This window comes from Protopterus annectens, chromosome 1.part0 (assembly GCF_019279795.1).
Source record: "Protopterus annectens isolate FY-2018-M chromosome 1.part0, PAN1.0, whole genome shotgun sequence".
In the NCBI taxonomy this organism is placed as follows: domain Eukaryota; kingdom Metazoa; phylum Chordata; order Ceratodontiformes; family Protopteridae; genus Protopterus; species Protopterus annectens.
In genome coordinates this window covers 1,057,657,824-1,057,676,048 of record NC_056725.1, presented here as the reverse complement: position 1 = coordinate 1,057,676,048, position 18,225 = coordinate 1,057,657,824, and the positions used below count along the sequence as shown (strand labels likewise).

The 18,225-nt window shown below is 37.9% G+C and overlaps 1 protein-coding gene across 1 annotated transcript in view; it reads left to right on the top strand.

Moving 5' to 3' along the window:
- Positions 1 to 18,225, top strand: part of LOC122799665 — a 1,990,791-nt gene that overhangs the window by 342,918 nt on the left and 1,629,648 nt on the right. Inside the window, exon 7 of the mRNA XM_044068913.1 lies at positions 10,143 to 10,295. Within this exon, the coding sequence (XP_043924848.1) occupies positions 10,143 to 10,295 (153 nt within the window). The remainder of the gene's footprint in view (positions 1 to 10,142; positions 10,296 to 18,225) is intronic.

The following is an 18,225-nucleotide window of genomic DNA, read 5'->3' as shown; positions in this document are numbered from 1 at the left end:
GCATGGAGAGCCCATTGCTACACCTTGCTTTTGGATGTAATAATCATTCCCAAAAACAAAGAAGTTAGAAGACAGAACTATGTCTAAAAGTTCTGTAACATTATGAATACATCAACATCTCTCAACCTAGGACGCCCGTGATGTTCGGTATTCCCAAGATTCATAAGAATCTTGGGGATCCACCTATGAGGGCCTTGATCGATGGGAGATCCTCCATCACTTACCCATCAGCCAAATACATAGATTCTCTGTTAAGTAAATACTTGGAATGTATTCCAAGTATTTGCAAGGACTCTTGGAGCTTTCTTACTAGTATTAATAATATTGGTTTTGACAACGCTTACAACTTTTTGACAGTCGACGTAGTCGACTTATACACCTCAATTCCACACTTGGAGGCCATTGAGTGGTTGGAGTTGTTGTTATTGGAATTAAAAGCCCCAAGAGATGTGATAAATAATGTTACAGAACTTTTAGACATAGTTCTGTCTTCTAACTTCTTTGTTTTTGGGAATGATTATTACATCCAAAAGCAAGGTGTAGCAATGGGCTCTCCATGCGGAGCCATCGTAGCCAACCTGTTTATGGCACGCTGGGAGAGAGAGTTTGTCCTGAATCATCCAACATGGAAAGATAGAATTTGTCATTACACAAGATTTCTTGATGACATTTTTATTCTATTTAAGGGCAACGAAGAAGAGGCACAGTTGCTGATCAATTATTTTAACAACACTACTACATTCCTTAGGTTTACTTCTAAATTTGATACTAGTGAGATAGAATACCTGGATGTCAAACTTAAAAAGGATACAGGTAACCTTAGGTTTATTTCGTCCATTTACCGTAAAGACACTTATATTAACTCATTTCTACACTACACAAGTGCCCACCCATATAAGTTAAAAAAAGCCATCATTAAAGGACAACTGGTTAGGGCAGGGCGTATGTGTAGTGATTTCAAAGAATTTGAAAAAGAATGCACTGTCCTTACTGAATTCTTCTTAAATAGAGGCTACCCATTCTCAGTCATTGAAGAACTAACCTTAGAAGTGATTAACAAAAGATGGAATGGGACTATTTGTCCTTTAATAATTGACAGAAAAACTATAAATGTGGGGGACCAACACCAGTCCACTGATGAGATAGGCATAAGACTTAGTCCTGTTCGTGTGGTTGAGCAACCTAGAATGGACTACACTTTGTCTTTCTCAACTGTTTTCAACTTGAACTCAAAAGAAATAACAGAGATCATTGACAAGAATTGGTATTTTATCACCACTAATTCATTTTTGGTTGAGAAACTTGGCATAAAACCAAAGGTCACGTTTAGGAGAGGTAATAATTTAAAGGAATTATTACAATCAACTTCACCTGGTCAGGCACTCTATAGAACAAAGGGGTGTTTTACTTGTGGATCATGTAACTGGTGCCATACTCTGCGGACTGGTAATTCATTTAGTATAGGTAGTAAAAAATTCTTGATCAACTACAGAATAACTTGTGACACCAAATCTATTATATATGTCGCTCTCTGTGTATGTTGTCCGGCATTTTATGTCGGAAAAACTGACAGGAAATTCAGAGAGCGCATATATCAGCACACATATGCCATTAGGAACAATAAAATTGAAAATGCACTTGCAAAGCATGTGACATCAAACCCTGGGCACAATTTCGTTTTCATGGGTATTGATTGTAAACAAAAGTCAGTCAGGGGAGGACCTATTTCTCTTTTATTAGAGATTTTGGAATTACAATGGCAACTCAAATTAGATGCCTTTAATTTGCCAGGCTTAAATGAGAGCTGCAACATAGCCCCTGTGTTAAAATATAGGTCCTTTTTACGTTGACTATTTATATGTGGTGGCCTTAACTGATGCAATTTAGACTGTTTATTTAAAGTGAAGCAGTTTTACAATGTATATAAAAACATATATAATTTTATTTACATACATTTATTGTATCGCTCATTGTATTTATTGTCAACTAGTTTTAGGGTTAGTAGGCATACTACATACATAAGCATATATACTGTTATTGAATGTGTTTTTAAAAAAAATAATGGTTGGATTTTAAGGAAGTGATGTTTTTACGTATTTCAGCTGAATTGAATGAGGCCGGCTACAGTATAAATTGTAGTTGGCGCCTTTTTACTGTGTTTTTAGCCTCTGAAGAAGCTACATTGTTTTAGTAGCGAAAACGCTATTTAATTTTTGTCTACAATAAAATCGCGTTAAGGCTTTGTGACTGTCCTGACTGCTGAGCATTCTTTCCGTACTACCCAAATACCATAGACTCTCCCACATCAAACTTAACCTACCCTCAGAAAAAAAAACGAAACTGTTAACCTACCTTACATACAACTCAGGAACAAAACTAAATAATCCCACCTTGAAAGATGGCGACGTCCACCCCAACCCTGGCCCTACCAACCCTACAATCCAAACAACTCACCCTAATCTCAATAGCTCTCTCTGAATAGGGCATCTTAATATCCAAAGCATCAATAATAAAGTAGCGCACTGTCATGCCCTCTTAGATATTCACTCCTTTGATATCCTCTGCCTCACTGAGACTTGGTTGAAACCAGAAACTAAAGATAATGAAATTATTCCCCAAGGCTATAATATAGTGAGACAAGACCGAACAAAATGTAAAGGTGGTGGAGTAGCAATTCTATTTAAAAATGGACTTCATATCTCTACCCTCCCATCTAATCCAACCCAGGATAGCAACGCAGAAATCCTCATTACTAAGCTTCAAATCAACATAAACAAATCTTTATATATTATCTGCATTTACATACCACCCGGAAATAATATCACTACAATTGAGGCATTTCTTAGCTGGCTGTCTTCTACTTACCCCCAAGAAACAATCATACTAGGTGACTTTAACATGGACTGGAAAAGTGGTAGTGCTGAAAATCCTACCTCTCATATTAACCTCCATGGATTTACCCAAACTATAACCTCTACAACCAGGATTAACAAACCTAACAAGAAAGAGAGTACCTTAGACTGGATTCTCATAAACAAAGTGAAACAATCTTACAAAATAGGAACCCTACCTGATGATGTAAGTGATCATTCCTTGACCTACATTACTAGAGAAAAGAAAGACTTCCCAAACCTCCCCATCATTAGGACAGCACGCTCTACCAAACACTTTAAGGCAGAATTATTTCAAACTGACCTTAAAGCATGCAACTGGAACCCGTTAAAATCCCTCCCACTTGAAGAGGCAGTACAGTATTTTAACACTGCATTCTTATCTATCCTGGATAAGCATGCTCCAAAACATTCCATTAGAATGAAGTCTAACCCATCCGCATGGCTTTCTAATGAAACTAGGAATCAAATTCTACTTAGGAACAAAGTCTGGGCTAAATGGAGAACCTATAGAAATAGCTCTGATCACCTATATTTTAGGCAGATTAGAAACAGCACAAAAAAGGCTATACTTACAGATAAAAAAAACTACTATTGTAAACTTCAGCAAACTCATCAAAATAATCCCCAACAGTTCTGGTCTTGCATTAATAAGCTCCTTTCCCCAGGTAACTCCCGAACACCCACCCCACTTGATGCAGATCCAAATACTCCCCATCTAACTGCCAATACCTTCAACTCTTTCTTCACTGACACTATACAATCTCTAGCTACTCAACTTATCTCAGAAAACTCCAGCATTCCCATCGACTTACCACACTCTTTCTCGAAATTCAAACTACAACCCATCTCTACTTCTCTCATCTATAAACTTATTCTAAAACTTAAGCCATGTACTCCATCTGCTGACCAACTTCCTTCCCAATTTCTCCAAAAAGCAGCTAAGGAAACTGCTTACCCTATATCTATCCTTATAAATAGGACAATCCAAGAAGGAACCATCCCAGATATTTGGAAAATCTCCCACATTATCCCCTTACATAAAGGCGGGAACTCTAATGATTACTCTAACTATCGGCCAATTGCTCTCTTATCACCCCTAGCAAAAATTATGGAAAAAGGCATTCACAAACAACTTCTATGCCATCTCTCTCAACACAACCTAATAGCACACTGTCAACATGGCTTTAGACCATCACATAGTACCACTACTGCCCTTCTATCCTTCACAGATACCATCAATAGAAACCGTAACAAAAACCTCCTCTCATCTGCACTCTTCATTGACCTCTCTAAAGCTTTCGACATGGTTAACCATACCCTCTTAATCAATATTCTGGAATCTCTTTCCTTTGATTCTCTGGCCTTAAAATGGTTCACATCATACCTCAGCAATAGACAACAAGCAGTCCTCTGGGAAAATCAAGTCTCATCCTTTTTACCTGTTACCATTGGGGTCCCTCAGGGCTCTATTCTTGGACCACTTCTCTTCTCCTTATTTATTAATGATCTCCATGTAGCAATTCCACAAGCCACTTGTATTCAATATGCAGATGACTCTACACTAATATGCTCATCAACCTCTCCATTTGAACTATATTCTCTTACTCAAGATGTTTTCAAAACTGTAGAAACATGGTTTACCAAACGCTGTCTCCTTCTTAATGCTAAAAAAACAAAACTCCTTCTCTTTACACCCACTACTAGGTCTTCCCCCTTAGACTTTTCAATCTCTTCAAATAATGGTACTGTTATTCTCCCTGACACTACCACTAAACTTCTAGGAATAACCATTGATAATAATCTCTCATTTGATTACCATATAAACAATACCATTAAAACAGTAAACAGAAAAATAGGCTCCTTATACAGAATAAAACCCTTTTTAACTTCAGCAGCCAGAGCCAAGATTGCTCACTCCCATCTAATCTCAACCCTCCTATATGCTTCACCTATATTTACCAACCTTAAGAAAACCAACCTTAACAAATTAGCAACCTCCTATAATAACATTGCTAGATTCGCTACTGGCAATCCCTTCAGAACTCATCACTGTTCAAATCTTAGACAACTAAATTGGCTTGAATTCCAAAACCATCTGATTATCCCCCAACTCACAATTGCCCACAAGATATTTTACCAACCCAATAATACCCCTATACTCTCAAAACTCATAGTCCCATATAATAATCTGAACTCCCTACGTTCTTTTAGCAAACTTCTTGCCAGCTTAACAAAGTTTATAATGCAGCTGGTGACTCTCTGTTTACCATCACAGCAGGAAAACACTGGAACCTACTACCCACTGAACTAACTCTAACTACATCCTTGCCACTCTTTAAACAAAAACTTAGAAAACACCTCCGAATGCACTGGCTATGCCCTTGTAGTAACCCTGACTAACCATCCTCTTCACCCCTCTTTCTTCCTCTTCTTGCCATACTTCCAAACTTCTACATGCTTTTGACTTGTAAATAAGACTGACTCTTTTTAAACTCTAATCAACTTAGTGTTTAAATAATTCTATCTCATATGATCTATTGTACATAACTCTTACTATTCTGTTTTTGAGCTGTCTTAAGCTATATTCTGCTCACTGTACTGTTTCTCAAGTGTTTTTATCTATTGTACATAACTCTTATTGTATTATATCTGTTCTAGCTCTCTTAAACTTTACTGTTTTACTGTAACTTTTCTCAAGTATTTTTATCTCAAGAATGTATTAACTACCTGTTTTTATTTTGTTTTTTTTTATCCTTTTTCACCATGTAACAATATTTTATACTTTGTATATCTGTGTGGAGCTTTTCTCCCCGGGCGTCTACTGAAAATGGAAATATATCCAGCTAGACTAGCCCGGTCAACAAATGTAAAATAAAATAAAAACCTTGAAAAGGTTGTGGCTTCCAGAATATGGGCTATTATTCTGACTGGAAGTAATATTATATGATCAATATCCGGTTAGGACTGGAGTTTATTTGATTAGTTGGAACTAATTTAGGGCTTGAATAGTTTCTATATATTGCAGTGGGATACAATTATAGACATATAGGCTTTTGTTTGTAACATTCCAGTTTATACTATTACATTTTTTGGGGAACTCGGGTGAACTGACGTTGGTTTATTGTGTATTTTTAGGGTTGCAGAGCTATTGTTCTGCTCTGGGACTCATTGGTCTTTCCCACTTTTGGATCTCTTTAGATTTGAGCAGTGGTTTTGGATTTTATATTAAGGTTAGTTCTCTGGATTTAGCTGTGGGAGGCTGACCTGTGTGGCTTGCCTGTGGTTTGCCACACCTACATTATTTAAGAGTGGACCTTCTGGTCTTTGAGAAATACTAAGTTGTCAGCTTATGGTCATGGATCTGAATAATATTCTTCAGGGCCTTTGTGCCGATTGTAATGTTATCCATGTATGTGGATTGAAAGCATTTACTGATGGCATGGTTGAGGAGGGCCATGTTGATCCAGTTGATGGCTGCAACTTGTTATTTAATAAACTGGGCAAAAATATGAGAACATTGCATACCAACATATGGCATTTGAAACTGTTTTAGGCTTGTCAGAGCAGAAATGTCACGCCCAGAGGTCTTAGAGTTAAAGTCCAACCTTTGGTTGGCAAACTGGATGACACTCTAATTCAGGAATGGGGTATGGCACAACAAAAAGCCTCAATGTCTTTTGTCAACATTTTGACATCTTATTATGAATGCATTATTGAAGAGAACATCCGTGATGTTAAACGGATATGTGAGGAGGTTAAAGTTTTTGAAGGGCAGCCCACAGTATGTCAGCAGCCTGAGTAAGCTTTCCAGAGAACTTTTGGTTTTTGAAAATCAAATAAAAGAGAAAAAAAATGTGCAACTACACTAGGGGTGTAGAGGATTATGATAGGGGCAGGCCATCTGAGTCCCAGAGGAGTGTCAGGTTTTCTGAGGGTAATAAATATGGGGTTATCCCTCGAAAAAAGAGACCTCGTTCTATTCATAAGAAATCAAATTAGGGACATAGCACCTCAGTAGAAGAATCCTCGGCAACTGATACTGAAAATGTACATGTTATGGATTCCATGGATCCAAAAAATTTACGAAGTCAGGACTACCCTTTAGAGGTAGAACACATAAGGGTGGGCAGAAACATAGGGGGGGAAACACAATAGAGAGCTTACTGCAGTCAGTGGTGAAATAAATAAAGCATGTGACAGTGTCCACAATATATCTGGGTATACTTTATCCTCTGATCAGAAACGGTTGCTCAATAAAGGTTTGAATTATATACCCTTTTTTTTGTGGATGAACATGTTTTAGTGTCAGATGTTATAGCCTTTTGTAGAAGACTTAATTGGTCCACAGGATAATTCCCAGAGACCTACAGAATTTAATTTTTATAAATCTAGTTTCAGTCTCCATATGCATAAACATGTGGCTATTTTTCAACGGGCAGTTCTTAAGGACTTACATTTCAGGCTAGGTTCTTCTCGGGTGTTGGGATACAGTTTATCCCGAGGTGAACAGAAGGCTCTTAGACAGCTTCAGAGCAACACAGATATTATGATTCTACCTGCAGATAAGGGTGTGGCTGTTGTTGTCATGGATTCCAGTTATTACTGGGATGAGGGAAATAGGCAGCTTACTAAACCTCAGCATTACATGCATATGCCGATTGACCCCACCCCTAATTTTAAGAAAGAAATTGATGTATTTTTGTTCCAAGCAGTAGAGGGGAAGGTATTATCAGTGAAAATGTCAAACAACATATTATGGTTAAGGAACCTGGCAAGCAATATGTATATCTATTGCCAAAAATACATAAAAGTTTGAACCAATCCCCTGGAAGACCTATTGTGTCTGGAATTGGGTCTCTTACAGAGCCACTATCAAGTTTTTTGACTCAATATTTACAGCCCTTGTTACCATATATTCATGCAAGAATCAAAGATACGACTGAACTTTTGCAGATTGTGTCTGAATCACAACTTGAACCGAACTGGTTGATGTGTACTTTGGACATTAAGTCCTTATATACTAGCATACCATATTGGGCTGGTCTACAAGCCCTAGAATATTGGTTGAATAAGGCCAATCTCTATCTTCCAGGTTTTAACACCCTATTCATTTGTTTGACTGAACACATCTTGACTAAGAACGTCTTGTATTTTAGAGGAGATTATTGGCAAACCCAGGGTATGGCAATGGGGGCATCCTTTGCCCCATTTATGCCAACATATTTATGGGTTATATAGAGGAACAGATGGTTTATAATGATTCCCATAATATCTGTTTACCAGAAATTGATATATGGAGGAGATACCTGGACGATACCTGGCTGGTGTGGAGGGGAGATATTGACTATTTATTGGAATATGCACAATATCTTAATGGAAATAAGTGGGGGATAGAATTTACCCTCACTTATAGTCGGGAGGAGATTAATTATCTGGATGTTAAGGTTCTACGTCAACAGATCATACTTTGCGCACATTGGTATATAAGAAATATCCCCGGTATAATAATCTATTGTATGCATCCAGTCTCCACCCCAACCACACAGTCAGAAATATTCAGAAATTGAAATTTTTGAGAATCAGAAGAATTTGTTCTTCTGAGGAAGATTATAATATATTTAAACAGGACCTCACATGTAGATTTCTGGATAGGGGATATAGACAGTGATGTGTATAGTACAAGTGAATGGGCATCTATTAAATCTAGACCAGAACTATTACAGTACAAAAGGAGATCAAACCAGGGGGGGTGTGTGAAGCTATCAGATTGGTAGCTACCTATGGTAGGAACACAAATTTATTAAGGGAAGTGATACAGAAACACTGGAATATTCTTATGGCCAATGAGGAGCTAGATCAATTTTTGTCAGAGAGGTGCCAATTTTCTTATCGTAGGGGGAGAACACTAGGTTCACATTTTTCACACTATAAAAGGGTATACAAGGATGTTCAGATTGGTCATCCGGTAACCCTTATAGGGGATAGATAGATTGGTAGGATCCTATGCATGTGGACATTGTACATTTTGTAAATACATGTACAGAACAAAGCAGTTCACCAGCGAAATTACTGGTTGGATTTTTGATATTCGTATCTATGCAAATTGTGGGTCAGACTGGGTAGTATACTTGGCTAGCTGTACATGTTCTGCCTTCTATGTGGGGAGGACTTCTAGGCCTTTACGTCATCTGATGTCTGAGCATTTTAGTGAAATTCGTAATAAATGGATAACTAATGCCTTGTTTAGACATACCCAGTCTCATACTATTGCTAGATTTTCTTTTGTTGTGATTGATAGAATTATGTGGATAGATCTTTTAAGACGGGGTGGCATTCTATTTTGAATTATAAGGAAAGAAAGTGGATTGTGAAATTGGGAGGATTATTTGCACCTGGCCTCAATGATAAAATGTAGTAATATTGTTGTTGAGGGGAAATTAGATCAAAGGAAGTAATGTGTTTTCTTGTGCATATAAGACACTATTTATCAGTATGGTTTGTCACTGATGAAGGCTATATGCTGAAACCGGTCTGATACATATACTTATTAAATAAATTTTGTTTGAAGATTGTGTCCTCAGTGGTGCTGGCTTTTTTTTGGTATCTATGGAATTGCTTTGGCCGTTTGCACCTGCCGTACTTGCTAGCTCGTTTTGGGTGTGACAAGGTTTGATTCCCTCAGCCTTCATTTGCCTGTTGTTTGCCCTTGAGCAAGCCACTTAACCAGGTATTGCTCCTAGATCACCCTAAAATGGGACTGTTTGTCCAGTGGGCTTACCTGTTTAACAAACGAATATAATAATTATTATTATCATTGTCATAATCATCGTCATCAATCATCATTATTAAGAAAATAAAACAGGGATTAGGATTTTGACACAAGTGAAACACATACTTGTAAAACCACCAGAAATACACATGTAGCTATATTACCTAACAAGCACAATAAATGACTTTCAAAAAATGTTGAAAAATAATAATGGCCTCTTGGTAAAAGTGAAAGCATCATCATACACACTCTCATTGTGCCTTATTGCATATGTAATCTTTGTGCAACTGCTTTTGCACCCTTTACATTATTTTATAGGTTATAACTGAAAATACAATACTTTGGGCCATTCCTGTTTCTTTGTACTCATTTATCTAGTTCTAAATTATGACTATTTGAACAGATTTTACCCACTGCATTACCTGTGACTGCTTTCTTGGACCTGTGTACTACATTACAGTTGTTATAATATTTTTCAGGTTGGACATGTATTCAGAAGTATCTTCAACAAGCAACAGACTATGAAAAAATTCCCAGCTTATGATTCCGGATTTACAGGCTCTGAAAAGTGGGGAGCTAAAGACCCTAGTATGGCACTGAAAAAAGAAGCAAACTGGATTCCATTCCTGAAAGTTAGTAAAACCTAAAATTAAGTTTCCATGAAATGCATCAGTATTTCTGCTTCAGTCTACTTGCGTAAACTGTGTAATTATTAATCAAGCTAATCAGTGAAGATATCTGGTTAATTTGTGTCTTTTTAAATACTAGCACTGGTTTTATATGATTTATAACTAATAAGTGTACTGCAGGTTTACTGTCTTCCTTTGGCTACTAGGTGCATACATCTACCACTTATGTAACCTCTTTCACCTCTCTCTCTCTGAACTTTTTATTAAAGTGAAATGTCCTGTGTTTAGCATACATCCATTCCCACTCCATGCAATACCACCTAATACCACATACACACACACCAACTTACTTTACCCTTAATGCTGGAAACACACAGAACAAACTTGTAACGTTTTACTACTTCATATTCGTGGCTGTGGGGGTAATGTGAGTTCAGTATACTTTACTGTTAATGTGTCCTTATTCTATTTCTTGCATGCAGGCTGTCTAGTTCTGCAAAATGCTAAAGGAATTGAAGTTTCTGTAATACATTTTGCCATTTACAGACACATTAGAAGGAAACCAGAAGGCAAATATGTTATATTTTGTACAAATGTGGTTCATAATGTAGTATTTTAGTTAATCACTCATTTAAAAGTTTCTGTATCAGACATAGAGTTTGTATTTTGCAGAAAATCATGAGAGCAGCAGCAACATTTGAAGCCTTATTAAAAAGAACTGTAGACCAAGTCAGAAAATGGTTTCCTGTATACTCCATGTAACACTTGCATTTTTTAGATTCAAGCTGCTAACATCTGAGTTTGGGTCATGATGGGGACCATGTGTTAGATCCCAAGACAGCATCACAACCTCAGAATTTAAGGGACTGAAAATAGTTTTCACTTTATTTGCATATGAATACAGCAAAATCAGAGGTGTGCACCATATGCTGTGAAGACAGGATTCTGTCCAAGTATCCAAGTATCACATGATGTCTGATGAAGCGTTGGGTACAACGTGAAAGCGCTCACCACTGCAGTTCTTTTGTTTGTATGGTTCTGTTATTAAATCTTGGATTTTCATCTATCTGGACTGTGATTTTGTTCATTCGTTTATTTGGATACTTGGACAGAATCCTGTCTTCACAGCATATGGTGCACACCTCTGATTTTGCTGTATTTGTGTTCCTTTTTCATTGAGGGTGCTTTACCTGGCAAATATTGGTTCTTTGTTTTTATTTGCATATGAATCTACAATCCTAAACCCTACTTCTGCCTTCATATATGTTAACTTAGTAGATTTGCTGTCATTCATTCTGTTGCTCCTTGCTTCTCCGTGGAGAAATGAAAGATATGTACTTATCACAGTGATAGATCTGGACTGGCAACTCCATCTTTATCATCTTCAGGACTAAGACTGTCAGAACATAACTCAGCTACCAAAGCCCCTATTCTTTTCCCATAATTCTTTGCAAATTAGGACTCATCTCCAGACCTCTTAAACCAAGCACAAGGCAACACAGCAATACACCACAAACCATGGTTATATTTGTAAAGACAAACCACAGTTATATTTGTAAAGATTAACCAATAATAACACAAACTAAAAACATTCCAAGCTCATCAGGGTTTATGCAGGGGGAAGGATAGTGCTGGTAATGAAGGTGGTACTGCCAGTCCAAATCCACCCTTATGGTAATTACGTAGCTTTCATATCTGAGGCTGGGATTTCCAACTTTATCAACTCGATGACAAAGTTCAAAGCTTAAATGGTTGGTGACTTCTCATGTAAGAATACTTGTAATGACAGTGGCACTAAAGATTAACCTGAACCTAGAAATTACATCCAGCTTATATTATATTTTCAAAGTATTTTGAGATGTCCACATAGCAGCTGCACATACAGATGCATTCTTAAAAAAGCCAGAAAGGTAGTGACTACTCTAGTAGTGAGCCCTTGACTCGACAAAAGATTGTTGTATTTTTGGTAACAAAGTGAATAAATGAAAAACATTTTTGACAGTCAGTTTGGAGACATTGGTACCCAGTTTCTTTTTTGAAAAGGGTACAGAAAAGTTGAGAATATTTTCTAATAGGTTTTGTTCTGCCAAAGTAAAATCTAAATTGCATATGAATGCCCATACAGTACAATAAATATTCATATTTCAAAATACCTGTCATGGACACACTTATGGAACACTAAGTAAGGTCAATTCACATTTAAAGCCTGCAACAGTTAAATTATCCTGGCTGAAGTGATGGCAAACAGAAAAAGAGATACCAATGCAGCAGGTTCAACAGACAGCAGTGTCAGTTTTTGCAGCATAAAGTAAAGAACATAAAGAGATAACTCTTGCTAGGAGGATATAACACAAAAGTACTGTTTTACAAACTTTTGAGGAAGAGAAAGACAAGGAATTAGCTCCTTGATGGAAAATGGAGATATCACCAAGGTGGACTCTAGTAATGGAATAACTAAATCTTAAGTCAGAAATTTGAGAGATAATCAAGAATTCTAGAAGTGGAAGCAGTAAATTGATCCAGGCCCCAGGCCATGACAACAAATAAAATTAAATCCATTTGCTTTCTTGTATTTGGTCTCTGAGCAGAAATTAGTATCTCAGCAATCCTTTTTGAGTAGCATCAGATGAAGTGGATGCTGCAGATGATGAGGTCAGGTAGGGGAACCACACCTGTCAGTGCCAAAATGCAGTTAGCATGATGAATTTATCTTTGCATAACTTGGCATTCTGCAGAAACTTGGGAATAAGGGGGAAATTGGTAAAGGCATTAAGAAGACATGGGAGAACTCTTTCTAGATTACTGTCTCTCTGTCCATTCTGTGAGGAAACTTGTGGTAATTGCTCATAAAATGCTCTGCAAAGATAAGCAAGTCATCTAAATATGGAAAAAATTGGATACCCTGTAAGAAGGATCAATAGTCTGCATTAATCTCTAAACCAGTCCCAGTAAACTACTCCTATCCAAAGAAATTTGAAGAGGATTAGATACACGTTTGATTTTCTGTTTCTTTATGACAAGGAATAATGAGGCCAACTGTGTTACTAATGGCAACCGCTGCTTCCCCAGGGATGGGCACAGCATTCTGATACAACAGGGAAGCCATCCCTGTTCCCTCTCCCAAGAGTAGCTCTCCCTTGCCCACTGAGGGGACTCAAACAGCCACAGACGAATTGGCTAAACCCTGGTCCATAGTGGCTGTAGGTGCCACAACAGAGGGATTCAGGGTAAAAGATGAGTGGTCTGAGGTACAATAAATGGCCACAGTAGAGTCACCCACCTGTGGCTGAGACAAATTGCTAACCTGCTGTGGCAGCTGTTAGCTTAACTTTTTCTTTTTGTGGTTGGATGAAGGACTGATCGTGAGTCCGACAGTCTGTTTTATGGTTAAGTCAAAAATGGTACCTCTTGCCCAGAGAAGACAAGCAGCAAATGCTGGTGAAAGTATCAGTCCACAAAAGTTAACTTTTTTTGACAGAAAAAAATACATTTAAAAAGCACTTTTGAACACTATGCCAGCCCAACGAAGGAAAAATAAACACAGTTTCTCCACAGAAAATATGTTTTCAGTGAGGTAACATTACTTTTAAAATGACAGAAAAAATGAGTGCTCCATTGAAAAGTATGTTACAATCTCAAGATAGTTCATTAAAACAGAACACTCCCAGCTTTAAAATAACTTTCTTGAAGAGGAAAGTAATAAAACATCAATACATTTAAGAAAGTGGAAGTTGTTTCCCCAAAGGGAACTTATCTGCTCAGCAAAGGAAAGCACAAGTCAAAAGTCGATCCTCAAAAACTTCAGAGGAGCATACTGTTCAGTGACAGGAAAGCTCTTTATTTCTCTCCCAGATGTGAAAAACATGTTCTGATGAAGTTCTATATATTTAAGGAAGAAAGCACTAAACACATTTATTTCAGCTCACCATTTGGTTGTGGTTCCAGTTTTATGTTTGAGAAATGACTTGTTTTTTTCTCTGCCAGAAGACATAGTCACATCTGAAATTATGTTGTATTTGCAGTCTTTTGAAAGCATTTGTTTCTGCATGCTGTTTGAAACTGCATGTCTAACTTACTGTGTTGCTAAACAACTGGAATTTTCTGTCTCTCTCTGCTTCTGTTGTATGATAAACTTCTTGCAAACTCACTTTATGCGGCTCTTTGCTGGAGCTCAGCTCTGCAGTACACAACAGTTGTATGTCTCTGTAGGAATTTGTGCATTTACTAGAAATGGAGTCACAGCAAGCTCATAGTAAACTGTCCTTTACTTTATTGGATGCTGGGGCACAGGGTGAATTATCTGCCTGACCTAAACATACTGTTAAACCAACTTTGGAGGCCAAACAGGCTTTTGAAGGTCAGAAAACAGAAATGTCTGATAGACTGTTATATTCATGGAACAAAACCACACATTGCTTAGCTGTGGCCAACCACACCAGTGGTAGTGTTGTAGTGGAATTAAAGGATATGCTTGCAAGGCTTCAGCATACCTATGAAAATTATAAGAGAGACTCTGATAAGTATTCTGCATTTCTATTGAATGTTAACATAGAAGAATCATTACAGGAGCTAAATAGTATTACTCTCCTTGATCAACAAAGGGACATTTTATTTTTGGAAGCCAATTTAAGGATAAAAGAAAATAAAACAGCTGCATAAGACTGAGTCCTACTCAACAGTCTCATCCAAGCATTCTAAAAAATCAGTTAAAGCATTCTGTCAAAAATCTGATTTAAGCAGCCGGCTAATTTTAGTCTGTGCAGAAGAGAAAGTGGCAAGGGTTCGAGCTTCCTGCATCAGAAGAGAATATGCTGTTAACGTGCATGCTTCACACAAGCAGGCCAAAGCAGAAGCCCAGTTAGAAGTCCTTCAAAAGGAATGTGAGGAAGCAGCAGCCTTAGCTAAACTGAACATCTTAGAACAAGCTGTAGAGGAAGATGTAGTTACCAACCATCCCAGCCTAACTGCCTTGGAAGAGCATGCAAAATGAACTTTGCAATTTGTCTTAAACCAGCATGTAGATAATGGTATCATGTCAACCTTGGAAAGCTTCATACACAAGGCTCCAGCACATCATCCATATTCACTTCACAGAGTGTCAGCTTATACCACTTCTTAGACCTTTGCAGGTTCCGATTACCAGAATCTCGACAAGCCTCTTCATACCAGGAATATGCTTGCTGAGACACAGCTTTCATCATAAGACGTGCAACTAGATGCACAGATATTAAACCACTGCTAGAGCCAAACCCATTTGCAACTACATTTACTCCTATATCATTCAAGTGTGATGTACCGGGTGACATCATCATCATCAGTAATGTTCAGGGAGTGCCTATGGATATGAAAGATTTAAGAACTGACATTTCAGACTTTGCAAGGTACATGATTCGATGAGAGCTCATTAACACTGGGCTCGCAAAATCTGATGACCAGCCAAAGAATTATAGGAGTTGGAGATCCACCTTCAAGGCAGTAATTCAAGATTTGGACATCTCACTCTCAGAAGAATTGGATTTCTTAATAAGATAGCAAGGGCCTCAATCAGCTAATTATATCAGAAGACTGAAACCTGTCCATAGTGACGATCCATCCAAGGGTCTCACCACTACTTGATTCGACTAGATCAAACATATAGAAATTCAAAAGTTACTGAGCTTGCCCTATTTAAAAGATTGCAGAACTTTCCTAAATTAGCCATTAAACACTATTGCAAGCTGCAAGAACTCACAATCTTCTTGAACTTGAGATTGGCAAATCAGATCCACAGCTACCACGTCTCAGTTATTTAGATATAGCTCATGGTGTAAACTCTATGGTTGCAAAATTGCCATACAATATTCAGGAGATGTGGACTTTAGCAGGTTCCAGGTACAAGCAACAACATCAAGTCACATTTCCACTTTTCTCTTTCTTTTCTGAATTCATAAGAGAGTTAGCCAGGGAAAAGAAGGATCCAAGCTTCTCAACTAATTAGTTATAAGCCCTGCCCTCAACACCTGCAAGGCATGAGAACTTATGCGTTGAGCACAAAAACTTGAGCAGTGTTGTTTCTGTCTACAAGACGGGAATTGTGCACAACACAACTGTCAACAATGACGTGAGAAATGAGAAAGTCGACAATCCAAATCACTATTGTCCATTACATAAAAAAAAAAAACTATCTTCCTTAAGATGTACTGTGTGTTTAGAGAAAAATTCTTACAAAAGCGCAAGGAACTTCTTAGAAAGTATGGAATTTGCTAAAAGTACTGTGCTTTAACAGCACACTTTGCTAGGGACTGTAAGGCTACTATCAAGTTCTCTGAGTGTAATAGTGATTACCATGTTTCAACTCTACATCCAGATTCTCCTCAAGAAGGCTCTAACCCCATCTTTAGGTATGGTGGGTAGAATTCTGAGTTAGAATCAACAGCTGTATTTTCTAAGTGTACTGAAGTATGTGGAGAAGGTCCTTGTGGGAAATCATGTGCTAAAATATGCCTTGTTCGAGTATTCCCTGAAGGACATCTGAAGAAAACTGCTAAATGTATTCTCTTTTAGATGACTAGAGTAATTGTTCCCTCACAAATCCAGAGTTCTTTGATTTGCTTAACATAAAAGGGAACTCAGCGCCGTACACATTGTGTGCTGACCTGGTGAATACTACAGGCAGAAGAGCGAAAGGCTTTATTGTAGCGTCGATATAAGGCAACACTCAATTTCCACTTCCTACGCTGATAGAATGTGATCAGCTGCCAAATGATGGAGAAGAGATTCCTACACTCGAAGCTGTTCAGCACCATCCTCATCTAAAGCACATAGCTGATTACCTTGCTCCTCTTGACAATGATGCTAACATCTTGCTTCTATTGGGCAGAGATATTCTGAGAGTTCACAAGGTATGCCAATATTGCAGTGGTTCTAATGACTCTCCCTCTGCTCAAAGACTTGATTTAGGATGGGTTATTGTGGGAAATGTCTGCATGAATAAAATGTGTAAGCCCTGCAGCATCCATTCTTAGAGGACCAGCATGTTTGGAAAAAGGTGCCTGTCTTACTTCAGACAATGCCCATGCCACTATTATGTGAAAGAGAGAGATAATCTGTTTTCAGAGGTGTCTGATGACATACAAGACTTCATCCATGCAATCCCTGAAGATGGTCCTGGAGTCACAGTCTTCCAGTCTACTGCTGATGACAACAAAATTACCCCTTCTGATGAAGACAGAGAATTCATCAATATAATGAATGGAGAATGTTTCAAGGATAGCTCCAACAGTTGGGTGGCTGCTTTACCTTTCCTTACTCAAAGGCCTATTCTGCCAAATAATCGAGAACAAACCATGTCAAGGTTTGCTGCATTGAGGTGAACATGAAAGAGCAAACCAGAGATCAGTAAGCACTTCATAACATTTATGCAGAAAATGCTTGTTAGCAATCATGCTGAACCAGTTCCACCACTGAACGAAGCAGAAGAATGTTGGTATCTTACATCTTTTGTTGTCTACCATGCATGCAAGCCCGAAGAAATCAGAGTATTTTTGACTCTAGTGCTCAGTATGTAAGTATATCTCTTAACAATGTTCTTCTTACAGGGTCCAACCTTACCAACAGCCTTGATGGAGTGCTGATATGGTTCAGGACGGAACCCATTGCAGTTACATCTGACAAAGGTTCTATTCTTTCATCATGTATAAAGATTACAGAAACCACCTCAGATTCCTATGCTATCATAGCAATGACATCAACAGTGAAGTCACAGAATATCGTATGAGAGTCCATATATTTGGCAACAGTCCATCTCCTGCAGTAGCAACATATGGGCTTAGAAGAACAGCTACAGAAGAAGAGAAGGAATTTGGCTCCAATGTTTGTAGAAAGAGACTTTTATGTGAATGATGGACGTACTTTTCTGCTGTCAGCAAGATAAACCACTGATCTGCTCAAAATA